The 21,521-nt window shown below is 41.8% G+C and overlaps 1 protein-coding gene across 1 annotated transcript in view; it reads right to left on the reverse strand.

Annotated features, from left to right (window-relative positions):
- The window catches only part of LOC148514741 (G protein-coupled receptor family C group 6 member A-like), a 53,326-nt gene extending 32,250 nt beyond the window's left edge, over positions 1-21,076 (reverse strand). The window contains exons 1-2 of the mRNA XM_088480996.1: positions 20,882-21,076; positions 4,425-4,728 (exon numbers count right to left, since the gene is read on the reverse strand). Of these exons, the coding sequence (XP_088337122.1) occupies positions 4,425-4,728; positions 20,882-21,075 (498 nt within the window). The 5' untranslated portion in view covers position 21,076. The remainder of the gene's footprint in view (positions 1-4,424; positions 4,729-20,881) is intronic.
- Between the last annotated feature and the right edge of the window lie 445 nt (positions 21,077-21,521).

Below are 21,521 nucleotides of genomic sequence, written 5' to 3' on the forward strand. Positions count from 1 at the left end.
TTGAATGCACAGTATTGATGTTTGATATTTACTTAAAAAGAAAAAAATATATGTATATACTATATCTTTGGCACTTCACCATCCTTAACTGCTGTGGCTCTGGCTGAATGTCTTTTTCTAGGTTGAGCTGTAAACAGGATATAAAAAATACTTTTCATAAACATTCTGTGTGCCTATATTGATTGTGAATACTTATCAATACAAATGTAGTAAGTGAGCTGATTATTAGATTTTGTCATGTCGGTGTAACACATGTTTATAGTGGTGTATGTTAAAATAACACAAAACACTCACCAGGCTGTGGCAGACATGGGGGGACATCACAATTTCAGCTGGGATGATCCTTTGCACTCTCTCATCATATTCCAGATAATCTATTTCAGCATTTCAGTGCGCTTTGCAACCTTGCACTCCTCAGTCGTCTTAGTCTTCTCTTAATGTGCGAGAAGCGCTTACCACATTGTGAATTAGGGCCTGTTTCAGCATGCACTGCTGAACGCAGATTCCTGATGGTCGGTAATCTGCACAGGCACCTGACCCATACTGCGCATGTGCAGTACGGGTCATGCGTGTCTGCACGCAGACTGGCAGCAGGCTGTCAGTGATTGACAGTCTGCTGCCATTTGTGGACGGGGAGGGGGTGGCGACGGCCTTCGTTTCCCGAAAAAAAGGAATGTTGCCGCCGTTAGGGGAGAGGGAAGAGGCCATAAACTCTGTCTGCTGATGGAGATTTCCTAGCCTCTTTCTCTCATCTCACAGATTATCTGATGCTACGTTGTACAACACAGCTTGTATAAGTAATGCATGCAGGCGATGTGATGCCTCCTGCTGCATTACCATAATTGCAAGGATGGAATTGCAAAGCTGCTTGTGTGCAGCTTTGCAGTTTCATCCTAAACTGAATCAGGCCCTTAATCCTCTTAAATTGCCCTAAAGCTTTGACTGCCTCACTGCTGCTACCCACAGCTGCTTCTTCTGCCTGGATGAGGTACTTGCAGCCTGCCTCCCAAAGAGTAGCTCATAATATGGGATCAAGAAATTCACATCAAAAGTAGAAAATCTGTTCTGATTTAGTTTTCCCTGCATCCCTCTCCTCCTCTATCTCTGAGGCCTGCTCCACCTCCTGACCAGCCGGACTCTTAGCCAGTCATGGCTATAGTGCAGGAAACCACAAGAAGGACCTGTCAGTCAGGTAGTGTTATACTTTACAAACAGTTTTGCTTTTTTGTGGGATTCGGGCCAATCAGTTTGTTATTTTGAGAAGACCGGATTCTACATGGACAAGAGGACCGACCAGAGCCAGGGAGTAGGTAAGTATGGTATGTAGTTTAAGTGTGCGAATGTGTAATAAAGTGTTAAAACATGCATTGTGTGTGACATGTCTTTTTTTAATACTTTTTTTTACAGTGGGGGTACAGGTGCCAGTGGCCTGCTGGCACTTGTGGTTCTACAAGTGCTGCAGGGCAGGCTTGCTGGGACCTGTAAACCCACTGTGAAGAACAATATTAGTGCTATATTTAACCCATTACCTCTGGCTCCTTCGCCACCAGGAGTGCAAGGAAGAGCCCTAGGCTTTCAGACATACAGTACTGCTCCTTTTCTTAATCTACCTTTGCAGGGGCAGAACTATGGGAGACAATGGAGGCGCCTGCTGCCGGGCTCCAGCTCTGAAGGGGGCACCTCCTCCATTGCCACAATATATTCACCCCACGTAGGGATGTAATTATGTACTCAGAGTGTACCGTCATGACTGCCCAATACATGGTACCTCTTTCCGGCACCTAAGAAGCCACCATACACTAGTGGAGCGCTCTATGTCAGACCATCAGCTGCCACCTTCATAATCTATAGCCTTCCTGCATGCGAATTGCAACTTTACAGTGTCAGCGGCTGTAACTATAACTAGCCTCTGGGCATCTGGGATGAACATACAACACTATACCTTTGACCACCACTTTTTGCTTCCTCTACCAGTACACATATCCCATTGGTTCATTCTTGGTCTCCTCTCTCTTAACCTTCTCCTTTGGCAATCTCAAAATCTCCTTCATCCTCCAATATCATCTATATGGGGGTCGACCCAAGTACAGCTGGTGAGCAACAAATCCCCTGATCGCCCTTTCCCTACCTCTTACCTCTCCCCATCTGATCACCTCACTCCTCAGTGATCAGTAGAGGAGGGTGGATGTGAAAAACTTTCTGTACAGGGAGCATGGCGTATATTGCTGGCTGGGCGGCTGTGAGTGTGCAGGGAGCATGGCGCCCTACACATCAGCATATTATGTGTAATGGTTTGGCTGGTCCTGTACACTGATGACACTGAAATCAACCTCTGTTCCCCTGACCTCTCTCCTTCCATCCTCTTTTGTATTTCCAAATGCCTGTCTGGCATCTCCTCTTTGATTTCACAGTGCAACTGAAACTTAACATGGCCAAGACTTAACACATTATTTTCCTCCCTTTCAGGGCCCCTCCTCTCTCTTTCTGTTGGTAAAATCACACTCTCTTAGATCTTCTAAGTCAACTGCCTCCCCAAATTACTCTCATTAATTTCCCACATCCAGGCCATCTCTCAATCTTGCTACTTCAGCATCCAGAACATTTCCAGAATTTAGCCCTCTGTTACCCTCAATACCACCAAAAAACACTCATTCACACTCAGATGATTTCAGAAGTAGACTATTGTAACCTACAGTACCTCTTTCTTGCCTCTCCCCACTTCAATTCCTTAATGTTTCTGCTTTCATCATATTTCTCTGCTGCTGTTTGGCGTTTGCTTCTGACCTCTGTAACCTGCTTCACTGGCTCCCTAGTAACTTCCTCTTATTCTTGTCATCAAGTTTTAATAGTGAGCCACAAACTAAGGTCATACACAGGAATACAGGAACTGAGCCAAAGGATAAAGCAATAAGCAAGTCAAGAACTGGATATCAATGGCAAATGCACTGGAAAGCTGGAGACTAGGGGGTATATTTACTAAAGTGCAGGTTTTTAGATTCTAGCTATCATCTTCTAGAAGGTGCTAGACAAATGTTAAGTAGAACCTGATTGGTTATTATGGGTAACATTTCCACTTCTAAAAACCTGCACTTTAGTAAATATACCCCTAGAAGTGAAGCCTAATACTCTGGCAATTTTCTGTAACCAGAATGGCATTTAAACAGGCTCTTGTGTTCCACTCTGCTGCCTTTTGTGATGCCAGCAAACACTTGATTACAGGCAAGGGCGTCTTTAGAGAGGAGGGGGCCCATGTGCCTTCCCCGTCCGGGGCCCCCTCCTCTCTTCCCGGCAGCCAACTGATGCGGCTGGGCAGCCACCGGAGCATTAGTAGACTCTGGGCACTAGAGTCTGCCCGGAGTTTACTGCGCAAGTGCAAAATGCTGGAAAAATGGCCCCGGCTGACATTTTTCAGGATTTTTGTACAGCGCTGACACCCGGCGCAGGACCTCGGAGAGGTATGTTTTAAATAATATGGGTGCAGGGTGTACGGTGTGGGGCCCGTGTGCACCACACACCCTGCACCCATTATAGATACGCTCCTGATTACAGGTATAAGAAACAGGGCAAGGCAGGAGCTGCAGCAGACAATGGACACTTTCAAACTGAAGCATCAGGTCTAAGTCTTCAGAACACAGCAGCATCTAACCCAGTAGGTCTCATGGTGCCTGACAAGTTAGTACTTATGCTATATGTATAAGCTATAATCAGCCATTGTGCATTGTACTTATGCTCTGGTACTCATGTTGTGAAATGTTTCTTTGTTAACCTGTACTGTGCTACGTATACTTTGTGGCACATTATAAGTTTGTAATAAAAAGTATAATAATCTGTACTAATAAATTTATAATAAGAAAATTGTGTCTGTCGGTTTATTCCAATTTGGCGCAAAAACTACTGGACCGATTTTAATGAAAACTGCATCATTGTGTAGTGGAAACTCCTAGAAATAACCTGCACTTTGTTTCATCTCAATTCGTCAATCTAAAGCTGAGCAAAAACAAAAACTACATTTTTTTACATCATCAATGCAAGAGATAGTTGTAGCTCCATTCGCACAGCAGGGAGAGGAGCTTTGGGGCCCGCGTTCACTTGAATAGGGTAGGCTACATAGTAGTCTGTGTACAGGGCACACAGTGACATTGGTGTGAGTGGTGGGTAAAAACGCTGCTGGTCACGTGGGCCACTCCCACGACAGGGCCCCTATGCAAATCAATACGACTACAACACCTCAAATAAAAAAAAATGTTGGCAGAAGCGAAATCTTCGTGGGCAAAGCCGCAGACAACAGCTGGTAAAATATTATTACATTTCTGAATAACATTGATTTCAGCTGCCATAGATAACAACAGTACAATTGTACTGTAAATAATACAATAAAATAAACCTGTTGTAACATTTTATAAGAATTTTTCTTGATCACTTACCTGTGGAATTAGCTGTGTGTTTAACAACCTTGCCACAGCAATAGACACTTCAGAGTAACTATCTCCGATGACGGCCTTAACCTTGGGTGTATAGTCTGAATAGTTGCACTGGAATGCCAGGATATCCTCAGTAACATTGTGTGTAGAAAGAAATCGTAGTGCTGCTGATATGGCCAATGTGGTGTCAGAACAAGTGTCATAGATTTCGTATCCAAGTTTAATTCCAGGTATGAGGGAGGAATTGTTTATCATGTCGATCGCATGGGTCATGGCCAGTATTTGCAGGAATCCCTGCATCTCAAATCTGTCAAATACAACCAATATAAATATTAAATTATTTAAATTAAATACAATGGAATTTTTATATAAGGCTTTTTTTTCTCTTCTATGTGATGATTACAAACATCTGAGGGTTTTCTTTTTGTAGTCTTTTGAAATAATAATATTTCATTTTATTTGGATTTTCCAGTAATGTACAAATTATTTTTAAAACAATATATTTTGTTGCTAATAATATTCCCTTCTGATATAAATTAAAATCATACATCCCGACATCCTGGCTGTCCTCTCTAAGAGTACTGTGGTTCCTTTTAATATTTTGTTTCCAGGCAGACTACAGGTGCCAGCAGGCTCTTAATGTCTGGACTTGCTCGCACTTGTTGATCCACAAGCGCCAGCATGCCAGGGCAGGCTTACTTGTACTTGTAGTCTGACTGTAAAGAACATCATTATCTATTATTTTACCATTATCCCAGCCACCACCGCATCTGTTGCCTCCCTGGGCTGACCAGTTTGGGGCTGGTTAATATTATGGGAGGGTGACCCCACGCTGTCTGTCTCCCTGCTCTGGCTTGCCCAGGGTTGCCTACCCTCCCGATTCGGCTGGGAGTCTCCCGATAATCGGGTGAAGCTCCCAGCCGCCCGGAAAGACAGGCAAGCCTTCCGGCGGCCGCCGATCCCCCCGCAATTAACTGTTAAACCTCTGCAGCGGGGGGAGCAGTGACGCAATTCACGCTGAATCGCATCATTTTGGCCCCGCCCCTGCTTCACAATGCCTGTATTATCAACATTGTGTAGTGGGGCGGAGCCAAAATTATGCGATCGCATGACCCCCCCGTCACGCCTACAAACGTCAGGCATCCGCCCAGCCACGCCCTCTTTTGGCGGCCATGCCCCCCTGCCCTGCCGATTTGGCTGCTCCCTCCCAAAAGGAGCAGCCAAAAAGTCAGCAACTATGCATTAGCCCCCTTGCTGATTCAGCCTGATGCTGGTTATAGGAAAATAGGGGGAACCCTACACTGTTTCCGTCCCCTATTTTCCTATACCAGCACAGGCTGAGAGGTCCAGGACTGGTTATTGATTGGGGACAGACATTTTTTTCAAACCTATCCCTTTATTTACTTCTTACAGTAGAAAACCCTGCACATATAATAGTGATCTGTGCAGTGTGGATATCTTGACAATTTCCCATCGGTTTATGGTAATTTTTCAAACGACTATTAGTATAGTGTGGATCGTATTCTTATCTATGTAAGAAATTGATGGTGGTCAGATGTTCTGTAAACCAATTGAAAATCGCTCAAAAAGTCAAAACTGACCATTAGTAAAATTGCGCCTTTGAGCCCAATGAAATTTAGCCATAATAAAAGTTTTTCCAGGCAGAGGTGTATCCCATTCTGATGGTAGCAACTAGATACTATGGAATAATGATGGGTAATTTTTCAGTTGACAGAAATCATCTGACTCAGTCAAGGACTGGAAAAGAGCATCCACTTTGCGGTTCTTCTTATGCCCTGGTCAGAACAAGATACGCAAATCAAAGAGAGAGAAGAACGATGAATAGTAAGCTTGTGTAGGGTTCATGCATTTGCAGATATAATAATTCTTGTGATCGGTGTAGATGGTCATGGGGAATCGGGCTCCTACTAGAAGATGTCTCCATTCTTCCAATGATAGTTGTATAAACAACAATTCCTTGTCCGCCACAGTGTCATTTCTTTCTGCATGCAAGCATTTCTTAGAGAAAAAAACCACTTGGATGGAATTTGTTGTTTAAGGGGCCTATAAATCATTACATAATTATCACTAATGATAATTGTGTTTTAAACTCGCTGCAAGTTTAAAAAATCTTTCGGAGGCATTCATCAGGCCTCCAAAACCTTTTGGAAAAGTGATACTTTTTCCCCTACAGCTGAGGTATCCATAAGGATTTTCTCACTGTGTCTGACCCCCTCTACAGTGCATCCGGAAAGTATTCACAGCGCTTCACTTTCTCCACATTTTGTTATGTTACAGCCTTATTCCAAAATGGAATAAATTCATTTTTGTCCTCAAAATTCTACACCCAAATACCCCATAATGACAACATGTAAAAAGTTTTTTTGATTTGCTCAAGCAAGTCAGTAGAGCAACCCTCCTTACAGGGCAGTCCTTAATTACTAATTTATGTATCGCTTGTTGGCTTACTAGGGCCAGACTCTCAGGTCTTGCTCCCAAAGTCATTGATTTTCCAATGGCCATTCCAGTATTTTAACTAGAAAGTTCTTTGCTGACCTCAAGCAAAAAATTCTTGAACTCAGGAAGAAGCCCTTTCTCCGGGCAGGTTTAGCAGACAGAGCTGGGGGCCTGACCCAAATCTTCTGTGGCTTCGGCAAATCTCATGGAAGAGATTTCAAATCCAAGTCCACCAATTTGAAGGACAAACACCTCAACCTCTTTGTCTAATCCAGTTAGAGGAAGTATGGCCAGTGAGTACGCCTTCTCCCCATATGACTCTGTCACATAGTTTTGACAAAATGGCTCACTTCAGTCAGAAGCATTTGTATTATAGCAATTTATTAGAAACTGTGATCTCAGATACATATAACCTATATACCAGGTGTTCTTTGTCGTAGAGACTTCAGCATATGTATACAGAAAGTACTAAGCTGTTATGAGCACAAGGTTTGCCTGTTGATAGAGTCAGAATACTCCTACTTTGAGGCAATTTCAAAGCTCATGCCTTGAGCTTTTTGCCATATTCCCTGTATTATGTACAGTATCCTAATGTGTATCTTATATACTGTGGTATGATTTATTGGTTCAGGTAATTTGCAAAGTAACTGATAAAGTATAAGAATTAGTGTATAAACAATATTGTGGGGGGGGGGAGCAGTTATACCTACTCACAAACTGTCCTCATGCTGTGTGATGTCATCCTTTCAAATTAGCATTTCTGGGTGACAGTTGCTATGATACACATGTTTTAATTGAATATCTTCTAATAAAATGTCTTTCTTTTGCACTTCAAACTTTGTGGGCATATATATTTTTATAATTCCATATAAATTGGTGTTGTGATTTGGATCTCACTTCAAACTGATAAGAAGAAAGGATAACCATGTGTTTTCCTTTATCAAAGTCTGGATGGCCATGAGGTGAGGTAAGCTAAGATGTTTTAATTTGTACATACTTTAAGAAGGAAAAAACATGTATGTTGTGTCAATAATTGTGAGGAAATAGTGTAGTAATGGACAAGTTATTTTGGTTAATGCATGGAATTAGTAAATTTGACTTTGCGCCTTCAGCAGAGTCTGAAGGAATCTCCACAGTTTGACATTGCTGGATTTAAATGTATATATATATATATAACCTTATTAACAAGAGGTTGGACTGAGGATTAGAAACAAACTTCTGGTTTTATCTTGTCTGTTTGAGGGTGTCCAATGAGTATTGTCTGGTGAAAAGCATAGTCAAGCTTTCCATGTCTCAGTAAAGTAGTTGACCTGCAGACTACTGCCCAATAAGGCTGATCCAAAAAATTCTAATAAAATGAGCACCTTATCTGCCTTTGAATTTGATAGAAAATTCCCCCATACTGAATGGTGACTTCTGGCTATCATCATGTCCCAAGGGAACCTTCCCCTTTACTTTGTTGTATGTAACCCTGGATCCTCCTTAGAAGATTTTGGAATTTGCAGATGTGATTTGTGTAGCAGTTAAGTGTTCATTTAAAATGGAAGCATGTGATGTCATTTCATCTCATATCGTGCAATAAACCATGCCTGTTTTAGCTGCCATGGGCTGATAATTCTGTACAACAAAATTGCAGCCCCACAAGTAAAGACACAAAAGACATAGACAGATTCAACTCAGAAACAGGGCAGTGTCCAGCCTAATCAAATGGATACTGCTGTTGATGGACTGAAAAGTTTTGATGCAAGATATTATAACCTGTTGACACAAATTCTATACAAGGTAGCTGTAGATAATAAGCTATTAATATTATCACCAACTCCTTACACCCAGGGGAAGATGACAAGGGGATGGAGATGCTGCCACCACCACTATGAGCTGAGAAGTCAAATTGAAGAAAATGAGAAAAGACTGTGGTTGTTAGGTATGCAATATTGTGCGAGCAAGATGAGCAAGAAGCAAGAACACAGAGTATTAGAACTGTTCCTGCTCAAACCTTACTGGTTAAAATGATTGACTAAATGTAAATTCCATAAAAGGGTGACCATAAATGATTATCACTACCTATTGACTGAAATGGGGATCTGCTGTTGGGAGAGGCTCATGATTCGCCCCTGATTGGGAAACCCAGCGCAGAGGGTTCCACTGAGCATGCAGTAAATAATGAAAAATGGAGAGTTATAAGTGCTAATCACTGTTTAGAGCTCTGTGCTGTCTCTATTACAACCTATGATCCCATGCCAGTAAAGACTAGAACTGGCACTCTGTAATAGTCACGAGAGCATGCTATTTAATTAACACTTAATGGTACAGGCAATGGTGTAAATAGGATCTAAGATAATTTTAAACTGATTGTTATAGACATACTCAATCCATTCATTAATCTAGAAATGTGGATAGCTCACTGCAAATAGTATGACCTCCAAAAAAATCAAGATAATGTATGTCCACACAAACTTAAGATATCAAGAGAGAAACTGGGTTCACCTGCTAGATATGCATTTGAATTCGTGAGGCTTGGTCACTGCCCATTAAGCTAGTGAAGACATCTGGGATTTATAGTACTCCTCCATCCAAAATTTTGGTGGTAGGGAGTGTATAATAATTTAGCTGTGTTGATTGGTTGGCACCGCTGCGCCCTTTCACCAATCCCATATGAGATCTATGAATTCATTCAGGACTACCAATCCTGCAATAGCCCACCCCCATCAGGTTGTACGGAGGCAAAAGAATACAGTTGTTAGTGCTAAGATGATTGACAGGTGTACATGCCAATCCATGGCTTCATCACTCTGAAATAAAATGCAGGACGGAGAGCCTTTCATTATAGGGGAGGAGAAGGGAGGGTTTTTTTTTGTCTGTGTCTGGGGGGGGTATCGAACCTAACAGTGCTTATGAGGTAGCATTGTAATTTGGTTGTTACACAACCTGACGGTATAAACAGTCTCATATGGATTCCTCCATTTGTATCCTAGGGGGGCATTAAATGGTGATTCATTACTGTCTCGTTTCTAGCTTTTACAGGTCATACATATGGCCAGAGGTAATAGAGGTAACAGACCATCCCGCTGTATATTGCATGATAGTGGCAAATTGCCAGTTGTATGGTTCATCTCAGTAGGCACTGGAATGAGTGCTGTGATGTAACCCAGCTTGTCTGTAAAATGTACACATTAAATATTGGGTTTGATGCTATACAAATTACCCACTTTATTGGTCTGTTAAAGGATAATTTGGGTCATATGTTTCATAATCCTAGGTGTTATATACAGGCATGAAGCGCCTAATAATTACATTAAGTTTTATGTAAGTACCAGTATATATAAATATATATTATTCTCTAATCTCCATAGGGGATAGGGATGTAAAAGTTTTATCGAGATACTAATAGAAGATGTTGTAAGATATCTAGTTTTGTAGTGTCTATATGGATGTACAGAATAGACATTAACACGGAAAAGCTTTATTTTGTAGTTTATCATAAATATGGCTAACCATAGCCTGATCATCTATCAATCTATCTGGTATCAGTGGTGGTGATGAGTGGTTTTTAACAAATATAGACATACTTTGTGCACTATGGTGTTAAGTGAGAAGAAGACTAAGGATTTATAACTAATGCATCAAATTAAGAGGAGTAGGGGCATCATTTTAAAGGCAAAACCAAGGTTTTGCCTTTAAAGTGATTGTTGCTTTACAAATTAGGGAACACTCGCATGTATTCCCGCAGTGCCACAAGCTTGAACCCTATTACGTAAGCCTCTATATAATCATAAATCTTTCCTATGTGTTTCTAAATTGCAAATCATGTTGAGAATCAAATTAAATTTTAACAACTTTTGAGAATGTTTTCATGATTCTACAAGCGCTCAAAGACAATTGTAGAGCAATATTGGGCCTGATTCAGAGTTGTACAACATTGCACAGCTGCAGGGAAGCGACAGGAGGAGTCTGGTGTAAATAGACGCCTCCTGACAGCTTTGCATATCTGAGTGCTGTATCCTAAAGTGCAGTATTGAATCTTCTACAAGACTATCGACCATCTGAGTAACCGTGAGGTTAGTCAGATCGCCCGTTGCAGCTCCGTAGCCTAGGCCAGGAAATCTGCATCGACACTCCCAGAAAATAGGGGTGACACAACTTGTTTTCCGGACTGGAGGCCAGCCCAGCCCATTCCCCATCTCCAAACAAAAGCAGCCTGTCAATCAGGCTGCGGCTTTGGGGAACCACGAAAGATCTCGATCTTCTAACATCGGAGTAGTACACAAACCATCGGGTTTGCGTACTACTCTGAATCATGCCCATAGTGCAAATATTAAGTCAAAACAACTCTTGCTGAAGTAACAGCTATTATATTATTTTGGTAGAGTGCCAGAAGTTTATAAAATATATTCTATAATAAAAGTTGGTTGATTTTCTCTGCCCTGGTGTAGAAGGGTAGTTTAATGAAGATAAAAGGTTGGCACACAATGGGATTATATATCTGTCTGGCAGTTAAAGCCCATACATTAAACATTGTCATTGTGGTGGTCACCTTTGTTATAATTTGCATTCTAATAAATGTTGAATCCACATATTATGTAGCTATTATATTAAAAACAGATTTTACATAAGAATTTAAGATTAGCTACCCAGCTCTTTTAAATACTTCATAACACTTCAGATGTACTTGACATTATTAAATGTGGCTATAAAAAAAACCCTAATAAAATTTAAAAAAGTAACAATTTCTAAAATATAGCTTTGGGATTAAGATGGATGTTTAAGTAAGTGTTTGAAAATGGCATGAGCAAGTGATTTTGAAAGAACCGAGAACTAACTGTACACATAAAAGTTAACAGAATTAGAAGGTATATTGTAAGTGAAACGCAGGTACGGCAAATGCTAAAGGAATGATAGAGAAGAGGATGGGTTTTGTGAAATAGTTTGTGATGAGGCATGTAGTTATGAGACCTGGTGGCACGATGCCGCCGGTCCATGTAGTTATGAGACCTGGTGGCCACGATGCCGCCGGTCCATGTAGTTATGAGACCTGGTGGCCACGATGCCGCCGGTCCATGTAGTTATGAGACCTGGTGGCCACGATGCCGCCGGTCCATGTAGTTATGAGACCTGGTGGCCACGATGCCGCCAGTCTAAATCCCGACGGGGGAAGCCCGACAAGGGACTTAAGATAAGCATTGATATACCGATGCAGGAATCCAGGAGGACGTCAGCCTGAATGAGGTAAGCCCGGGGTGCCCTTAGTGTTAGCCGCGGGAATGGGGAGGGTTAGGATCAGGTAGCATAGCAGGGTTAGCATTAGATTAGGGGGGGGATTAGGGTTAGGCACCCCTAGGGGGTAGGATTAGGGTGCAGGGAGTAGTGAATGGGGGTTGTTAGTGGTGCAGAGAGTAATTGAGGGAGATATGTTAGTGATGCTTGAAGTAGTGATGGGGGGTTGGTTAAACACAAGAATTATTTTTTTTGCCAGAAATGCATCTTAGTCGCACAGTGATGTATCTAGGAGACTTCACTGATTTATTTGATATGTGACACTTGTATATCTGTGGGCGACTGAATATCTGAATCTGTACACAAAATGCAACGATGCACTTGTGTACAGATTCAGATACATGGACAGAATGTCAACATATGAAATGTCGGTACGTATGTCAATATGTTGACATTAGGGTTAGGATTAGGTTTAAGGATTAGGGTTAAAGTTACCTACTGGCCATGTTGACATTTGGTCGGTGTCAACATGGTAAATATCGCATCAACACAAAAGAAAAAAAGTGGGGTGTTATATGTGGTGCACAGTGAGAATCCCTAGTCACATCTATTATTTGGCTATGTTGCTTTGAGTTTAAAAATGAAGAAATCTTTATTGGTATTCCTTAAAATATATTTTCAGAACAATAGGGTGAAATATTTGTTGAAACATTAAAATAGCTGTGTGAAAAAGATATGAAAAGTGTATTAAAAAGAAAGTTTCATTTACCGCTGATCTATTGCATATATTTTTATATACTCTTCACATGTATCAGTACAATAATGCTCCCAAAATTATGGATGATGTTGGTTTAGTTACACATATATCTACCTAGCTGTTACTCTACCATAATTAAAATATATATACACTGAATCTAAATTAGTCCCAGGTGGCCACCTATTCTTAACACTGTAAATCAGTGTTGTTCAATTCTGTTGCAACTTTAATGCCAAATTTATAGTGGCTTTGAATGAATTTGTATCAATTCCTCAACCTGATACATTGTAAACCAAACAAACATCAACATATATTCTCCAGAGTAAATATTTGGTGGTGGGATATATGGTGCCTTGTTATTACTACTAATTATTCAAGCTTGAAAATATATTTAAGTCAGTTGTTTAATGATTCAGTGATTTTATATTCGTATGATAGATAATATTTGTGTTATGTTCAGTGCATCTGTGACTCTGGGCCTGATTCAGAGCCGGACACTATTTGCGCTCGCTCGTTCAGAAAAAGGGGCCGGATATTTAAATAGAGCGATCGCTCTTTGCGGTCTGTTGACGCCTCTATGTCTGAACCAGCGAACGAAACATGCGTTCGCTATTTTTTAAAAAACGCCCCCTGGCCGCTCGCATCCTACGTCATCTCTGCTATTTATTAGATTAATCGAGTACATCGAAAGGCGTATGAACTGCTCGCAGTGCTTGTGGTAGGATTTTCCTACCGCAATCATGCGAGCAGTTCAGGCTAAAAGACAACCAAGTGACGTGGTCGATGACGCTGCTTTGTTAATTATGCACACCCTTAAAACGCCTGTTTTGACCGTTTGGCACGCCTGCGTTCGGATCTCCACTCCCTGTTTTCAAGCACCTTCCCCTGTTACCACCCACAAACGCCTCATTCTGTCACTCAAATTAGCAGTCATTCGCTATTTTGTGAGCACACAATTTCCGACCGCAATGACTGGTTCATGCATGCGTATTACAACCCATACGCATGCTCAGTTGTGCGAACATCGCTCGGAGCGAACGAGCGGCCGCTTACGAGCGGCTCTGAATCAGGCCCTCTGTCTGTAGCTATGTAGAAAATTGCTGTAAAGAAATATTTTGATCAATATATAATACAATATGTTCTGCTACATCATAGGTTGCACTTTTACTGTGAACTAAATCATACTGAATCCAACTTGTTCATTAGATGACAGTCTGTATTGTCATCTCATGCACCGCTCTCTCTTTTATTAATGTTGTTAGCTTCTACATATAACATTGAGCGGTGCTTCCGATATTAGGAGCCGTGTTACCAGTCACTGCACTAACACTGCTGTGCGCGGCTTCTCGTATTAACTAAACCACTCCCGCTTTTAGTATAAGTACCTGTGCATAATACATAGTTCCGTCACATCTGTTATAACTTTAGATACATGTGGAGCTTAGGGTTAAATTTACCTTCTGACCATGTTGACATTAGGTCAGGGTCAACATGGTAAATATTGACATTATGATAATTTCATCATATTCAATGTCGACATAATGACCATGTCTACATTATAAATGTTTACATAATATACCAAATTTATGGATATGGACATCCAATTGACATGTTTGTTCCCCTACAGCTATCCCTGAATAAGATGCAGTTCAATCTCCTAGAGAACATAAGAGAAAATTATTGTACCTACTATATTACTTAGTGACCACCTTTTTTTTTAAAAAAGATTCTACGCTACAGTAACATTTTCAGGGAAATCTAGTATTGACTAGCACTGGAGGAAATACTCTGATGATGTGCTTATTATTATGTATACTTCACTTTTTTGTTTTTGGTTTTTGCACCATACATTTTTTGTTTATTTTTCTGCCTGGGTTTTTGCCAAACTGCTGGGGCACTTCCTTGGATCAACCTGTCTGTAAAAATGTGCTTCCTTATGTTACCATCTTGTCTTCTTTTTGTTAAGTCCTTAACTCCCCTCTATATAGAGCTAAAGAGCTACATCATCCTAATGTAATACATCTTTATGCATCTACAACTTGTGCTTGTGAAAAGCAGGAGCTCTACTGTTCTTTCCTGGATTTAGACTGCCAGTAATTACTGTGTGCCATTTTCCAATACCAGGATCAATTTGATTAAGTTCAGTATAAGGGGTATTTTTACTTAAGTATGGGTTTTTAAAAGTGGAGTTGTTGCCCATAGCAACCAATCAGATTCTAGCTATTATCTTCTAGAAGGTGCTAGATAAATGATAATTAGAATCTAATTGGTTGCTATGGGCAACAGCTCCTAATCTAAAAACCAGCACTTTACCCCTAAGAGTGTAAAATATGAATTTTGTGTTCCAAATGTGAAAGCATCACATGTGTTTGTTAAGAATACTGTTATAGGTTACTGCACGTGCATAAGGTCATACACTTGCAAAGCAGAGAACATTTTAAAATCTCTAAAGCACCTAAGTTAAGATAGATGGCTCAAATTACTAATCTGATACTGACTTGAATGTTACTGTAGTTAGAACTAAAGCAGTATGACAAATAAAGATGAGCGGTTCGGATTGTATGCAATCCGAACTCGCTCAAACTTCAGACATCCAAATCAATCCGAGCGGTGGCTCAGGTCTTCCCTACTGACTCGGATTCCACTTTGAGTCAAAATGTCATCCTCGCAGTGTCAGTTTCTCGAGGATTTTGGATTCTATATAATGCACCACGGATGGGACTCGGTGCCATTTCCCTGTCAGGCATGCTGCTGTATGCTGCACTGTACTCTGTTGTATAGGCTGTGCTGTGTCCAGATTCAGTAACAAGTGTCTGTGCTGGTCTTAGTCAATGTATATGGGGGTGCATGCTGCTCTATGGTGCGCTGTACTCTGCTGTATATAGGCTGTGCTGTGTCCAGACTCACAAGTGGCTGTGCTGCTCTTATTCAATGTGTATAGGAGGGCACGATGCTGTATGCTGCGCTGTACTCTGCTATTTGGACTGTGCTGTGTCCAGACTTACAAGTGGCTGTGCTGCTCTTAGTCAATGTGTATAGGGGGGCATGCTCTTGATGCTGCGTTTCACTATGCTGTAAATTGGCTGCGCTGTGTCCATCAGTAAAGATGTTCACATGCATATATAAGCCCTGTGACTCCACGCAGTTTGAATTGAGCTGCGACCTCAAAAAATCAAAATAAAAAAATATATATACAGTATATAGTTCATTTCTATTGTTTCTACTGTTTGGTGTGCTTTACCCTAGTGTGCTTTGTTCATGTGCATATGTAAGCCCTGTGTCTCCAATGTAAGCCCTGTGTCTCCATGCAGCTTGAATTGAGCTGCGACCTCAAAAAAAATAAAATAAATATATATATATATATAAAGCTTTATTGTTTGTACTGTTTGGTGCGCTTTACCCTAATGCAATTTGTTTGCGTGCATATATAAGCCCAGTGTGAGCAGTGAAAGATGAACTGCCACATGATTGTGCCACACACTGCTGTTGCTTAGCTTAATCAGTCAGCTAACTCACTACAACCTTTTAGCCCACACTGGATGAAAACAATATTGTGAGCTCTGAGGTGGTCAAAATTGTCTGGAAATGAATGGAAATTAATGTTATTGAGGTTAGTAATACTCTAAAAACAAAAAAAGGCCCACATTATGTGATTTTAGCTTTTTTCTGCCAATTTTTGGAAAAAAATCCAAACCAAAGCCAATCATGGCAGTTTGGCAAAACCAAAACCGGCTGACAAATTAGAACCAAAACCAGCAAAAATGACCCGCGCACATCTCTAATTACAAATTATACAGTGTGAAAATGCTGAGGCATACTTGCCTGCTCCTCCAGAACAGCCGTGAGGCATCCTAAAATTGGGTGGTGCTCCCGGCTGGCCAGAAAGGTGGACAAGACTCCCGGAGGGTTGGGCCACCCAGCATTGAATTGCATCGCTTCACAAGGTGGGTAATCTCGGCATTGCATAGCGTGGGGTGGAGTTACAATGATGTGATTGTGTCACCATGCCCCCAGACCCGCCCACCTCCACTGAGCCCTGCTGCCTCCAGACCCGCCTACCTCTGCTGAGCCGCGCCCCCTGCAGTGTTGACTTGGCTGCCTCCTCCCGTAGGTGGCCGCCAAAAGGTCGGCAAGTACAGTATGTGTTGAGGTAGATGCTTAACAGGTTTCATATGCATTCACTCAAAAATGAAAGAGGACAGTGACTACTGCACCAGACTTTATAGTCTTCATATTGTACGAGACAAAATAACCCCATATAATTCAATAGGTATTTAAGATAATACTGTATCAAAGCTTATATTCCAACTGGGGTGCTAAGAAACACTCAAAACAAAAGAGTGAAAAGGAGTTGTCACTTTATGGCGCACTATTTTGGAATTAAAATAGAACTTTTATTTAATTCCAATAAAATATAAGGATTTGCAGCGAAAGATTAAAAACCAACATACTTTGCTGCAAATCATTATATTTTATTGGAATAAAATAAAAGTTATATTTTAATTACAAAATAATGCGCCATAAAGAAACAACTCCTTTTCACTTTTTTGTTCGGGTTTCATATGGACCCATCTACCTCCCTACTAGTAATTAAGGAATTAAATGTAAATAAAATAGTAAACATTCGTAATTAAAAAAGAGGAAAAAATACTCTGGGTTTCATATGGTCATGGAAAACTGTATAAAAAGCATATAGAATTAATGAAAACCTAAAAACAGGATGTACTATTATCAGGGGCGCCGAGAGGGGGGGGGAGCGGGTACAATTTACCCGGGCCCGGGCTTCCAGAGGGGCCCGGCGGGGGCCCGGGTCTGGCGCCGCCCCCACTCCCTCCTCACTATCTCCCAGCACACAGCGTGTGCTGAGATGCAGTGGGAGATTGCTGTGGCTGCTGCTTAGCAGCCGCGAGCAATCTCCTATGCCTGAGGGGGGGAGCGATCACACTGATCATGCCCCCCCTGGCTTTGCGCCGGGCTGAGGGGCTCGCAGCGCCCCCCTCCCCATCGTGCAGCGCCGCTACGCGGCACTGCAAATGTATACTTTTTTTACTTTTTCATTCGAGGGGGCGTGGCCACGCCTCCCGTGATTAGGCCACGCCCCCCTCTTTACCAGGGCCCCGCAGCGCTCTCAACGACCCTGACTATTATCACAACGTGGACATTCATAATGTGGACATCATAACAATGAAATGGTCAGAATGTTCTCAATGAACATGTCAACATGCAAAATGTTGACACTGGCAAAATGTCGACATTGTAAATATCGACACATTAAATTAGATTTGGTCTTAGGGTTAAGGTTAGGCTCCAATTATGGTTAGGAGGCATTTAGGGCTAGGGGTAAGCTGAAATATGATTGTTAACATCCTGATTGTCGACATTCATAATGTGGACATAGTGAACATGTCGACAATTTGTCCGTGTCGACATTGTGACTTTTGACATTCTGATTGTCGGCATTCTATTCATATCAACATGGTGTTGACAAAATGAATGTTGACATTCAGAATGCCAATATTACATACATATGTCCACATACATCTAGCCTCTTTGCGCGTTAAACAGCCCTTCTAGTCGCGCCATGCCGTGGCGAGACTCGGTAGCGCCCAGAGGCCCTGATTCAGAGCCGGACGCTGTGACAGAGCGCTCACTCTGAATCAGGGCCGTCCCTCTGAATTTTAGAGAGGCCTCCTGGCCGCTCGCATAGCTGTGGGTGACCACCCACAGCTATAGCAAGCGGCCAAAAAGATGGTCGCGATGGTCAAGACCATCGCGACCATCGGGCTTGCGACGAGACCCTTGTGGTAGGGTCTCATCTGCCGCAAGCCCTGGAGTGCTTTTGGCTCTATCAGAGCCAAAAGCACTCCCACTGGCATCACTTGTGATGTCAATGGGGCCTGCCCCAGATGGTAGGCGTTCCCATGGGAACGCCTCCATCTGGCCGGCCACGCCCCCGGCACGCCCACCAAAGGGGGCGTGCTGTCACTCACAATCCACAGCACGCCCCCTTTGTAGCGAGACCCATAGCGACGGCTTGCCCGTAGCTATTCGGGTCTCGCGCATGCGCACGACGGAGCCGGGTCAGTCGTGCGCATGCGCACTGGCCCAACATCGACCCGCTTGCGAGCGTTCAGTGCTCGCGAGCGGGTCTGAATCAGGCCCAGAGTCTTTTTGTGCGTTGTTTTACCTTAAGATGCATCTTATTCGATGTGAATAGATAGCACAAGCAGATTCTGCTGATTAAAATGATAAGCAGCATGACTACTGTATGTTCTCTGAGCAAGTATTGGTGTATTTGCATGCAAAATGTTACTTTACAGTGTCAGCAGCTATAACACTGTAACGTAGTGTTTAGCATGCAGATACACCTGCACTCGCACACAGAACATATGCATGCTGCATATCATTTTAATTAGCACAAGCTGCTGTGCGAATAAGATGCATTTGAATGTAAAAATAAGCACGAAAAGATGCTCTGAGCTACCGAGTCAAACTAAGCTCCCCCATTATGTGTGGTGTGACTTGTAGAGCATGAAGGATAGATGTATGTGGGCAAATCTGTACCACTCCCCTAAAAACCAAAGAAGCATCACTTACTGAATATAAGGCTGTTGTTGTACATGCAGCAATGCTACAATTCCTACAATCTTGAATTTACTTTTTTTTTGTTTCATGTAAAACTAGGACCATCACGCTTCCTGTATTTACTGTCCACTATATTTCAATGTCCCAATATTGTGGTCTGTATTACTGTATGGGAAAATGTGAATACTGCTTTAAACACTTCAATTACAAAGCCCCTGTCTGGGATAGATTAACACACATGTCTCATGTCCTGTTATGGTTGCCTTCTGATATATAAGGATTGGGATGGATATCCTTGCGCACAGAGCGTGTGCTTGTAAAACTAAGGTAAGTGCTACCAACATGAGTGGGTTATACCCATTCCCACTGGGTATACTAGAAAATTGGGATGTGTAGTGCTTAGACCTATTACTAAGTGGTATTGTTTCAAATGATTGGTTAATGTGTAAAGAAGAAGGGATACAAAATATTGTGACATAATAGTTTAGTGGTCTCAATAGACCTCAACAGTAAACAGTATATTGGTGACTCAAATCCACATCTTCCATACCAAGCTAGCGCGAACACCCACACCGGGCCGCCCCACCCACCGGTCTGAGCCGATATCACTGCAGAGCACCAACTATACCAACACCCAGCAGGAATCAACCTGCAAAACCCCAGGATTGGGGATTCATGTCTCATCACACCGTGCCAGCAACGTTCCCGGATGTAACAGACAAGAAGGATGGATACACCACGGTGAGTCTACATTTGAACTGCCGAAGAAAGCATCTCCTGAAGGTCCCCATTGTGCGAGATCAACATCACATGGTTAACCACACCAGGCCATCCGTGCCCACGTCTCTCTGCTACACATCCACAAGCATCCAGGTACCAACCACGCATAACCAGGACGACTATACAGGTAAGCGGAACGCCGCCCCTAGCTCTGAAAAGTTCACAAAACTAGTTGGAAATTAGACTCTGCTTAACCACGTATTGGACTCTCTGAACACCAGAATAGACTATCCCGGGTACTGCTAATACCCATTACCACCTTCGACTTTACGGCAAACACATGCCAAACCATCATTGTTACTGGACATTGCCACATTGACTTGTTTTGTATTGCATTTGTTTTGTTTTGCTGCATCCTGCATGTCCAAGAGTGCCCCACTTGTGTAATTCTGTACAATACATTATTGGTTCATACCCACCAACCCACATTTATGATTGCTACATTTCTCTGTAAAAGCACCAATATTCTGTTTACTGTTGCTGTCTATTGAGACCAGTAAACTATTATCTCGCAACATGTTGTGTCCATTCTTCTTTACACATTAACCAATCATTTGAAACAATACCACTTAGCAATAGGTCTGAGCGCTACACATCCCAATTTTCTTCTGATACAGTATATAACCAAAGTACACTAATCAGCATATTGTTATATAATAATACTCACCCTACACAGTTCTGAATAGCTGGTTTTTGTGGATATCCCTTAGAAGAGTCCATCATTTTACCATGTACTGCAAAAAGGCCGCCAATAATAATGTCACCATGAGCCCTTGCTCCCACAAAATCATCAGGAATCAAACAGCAGTTTAATCCACTCATCAGTATCCCTATGGTGATAGTCAGTCCATACAGTGCCATGTCTCTAGATCACACTACTGCTTCTGGATGTGAACTCAGGATAACAATTAGAACTTGAACATACTTTCTATGTCATCTGCTAACAAGCAGTACAAGCCGGATGCACCTTGCTTAAATTAATCTCTGTTATGGGGACAGCTGCTTCTGTGTTTCTGTAAAGCTTCTACATGTTCAGATAACGACTCTAGATTAAGATTACACGCACATGCAGTAAATGGCTTTATTTACAAATAACAGTATTACAAAAACGTTATAATGGCTATTGAATATTATGGCATCTGTTCCATTACCTCACCTCAACATTACAGACAGTACAATGAACAAATTCATTTATCCTGTTATCTTTATTAACATTGATTATTTGGGGGGGATTTTGATGCATGTCTTATTTCTAAGCTTTAGGTAATTCTAGAGCTATAAAACTACATCTGTTCAAACTCAAATTG

The sequence above is a fragment of the Taudactylus pleione genome, unplaced genomic scaffold (genome assembly GCF_031769625.1).
Source record: "Taudactylus pleione unplaced genomic scaffold, aTauple2 ptg000259l, whole genome shotgun sequence".
Classification (NCBI taxonomy): Eukaryota; Metazoa; Chordata; class Amphibia; order Anura; family Myobatrachidae; genus Taudactylus; species Taudactylus pleione.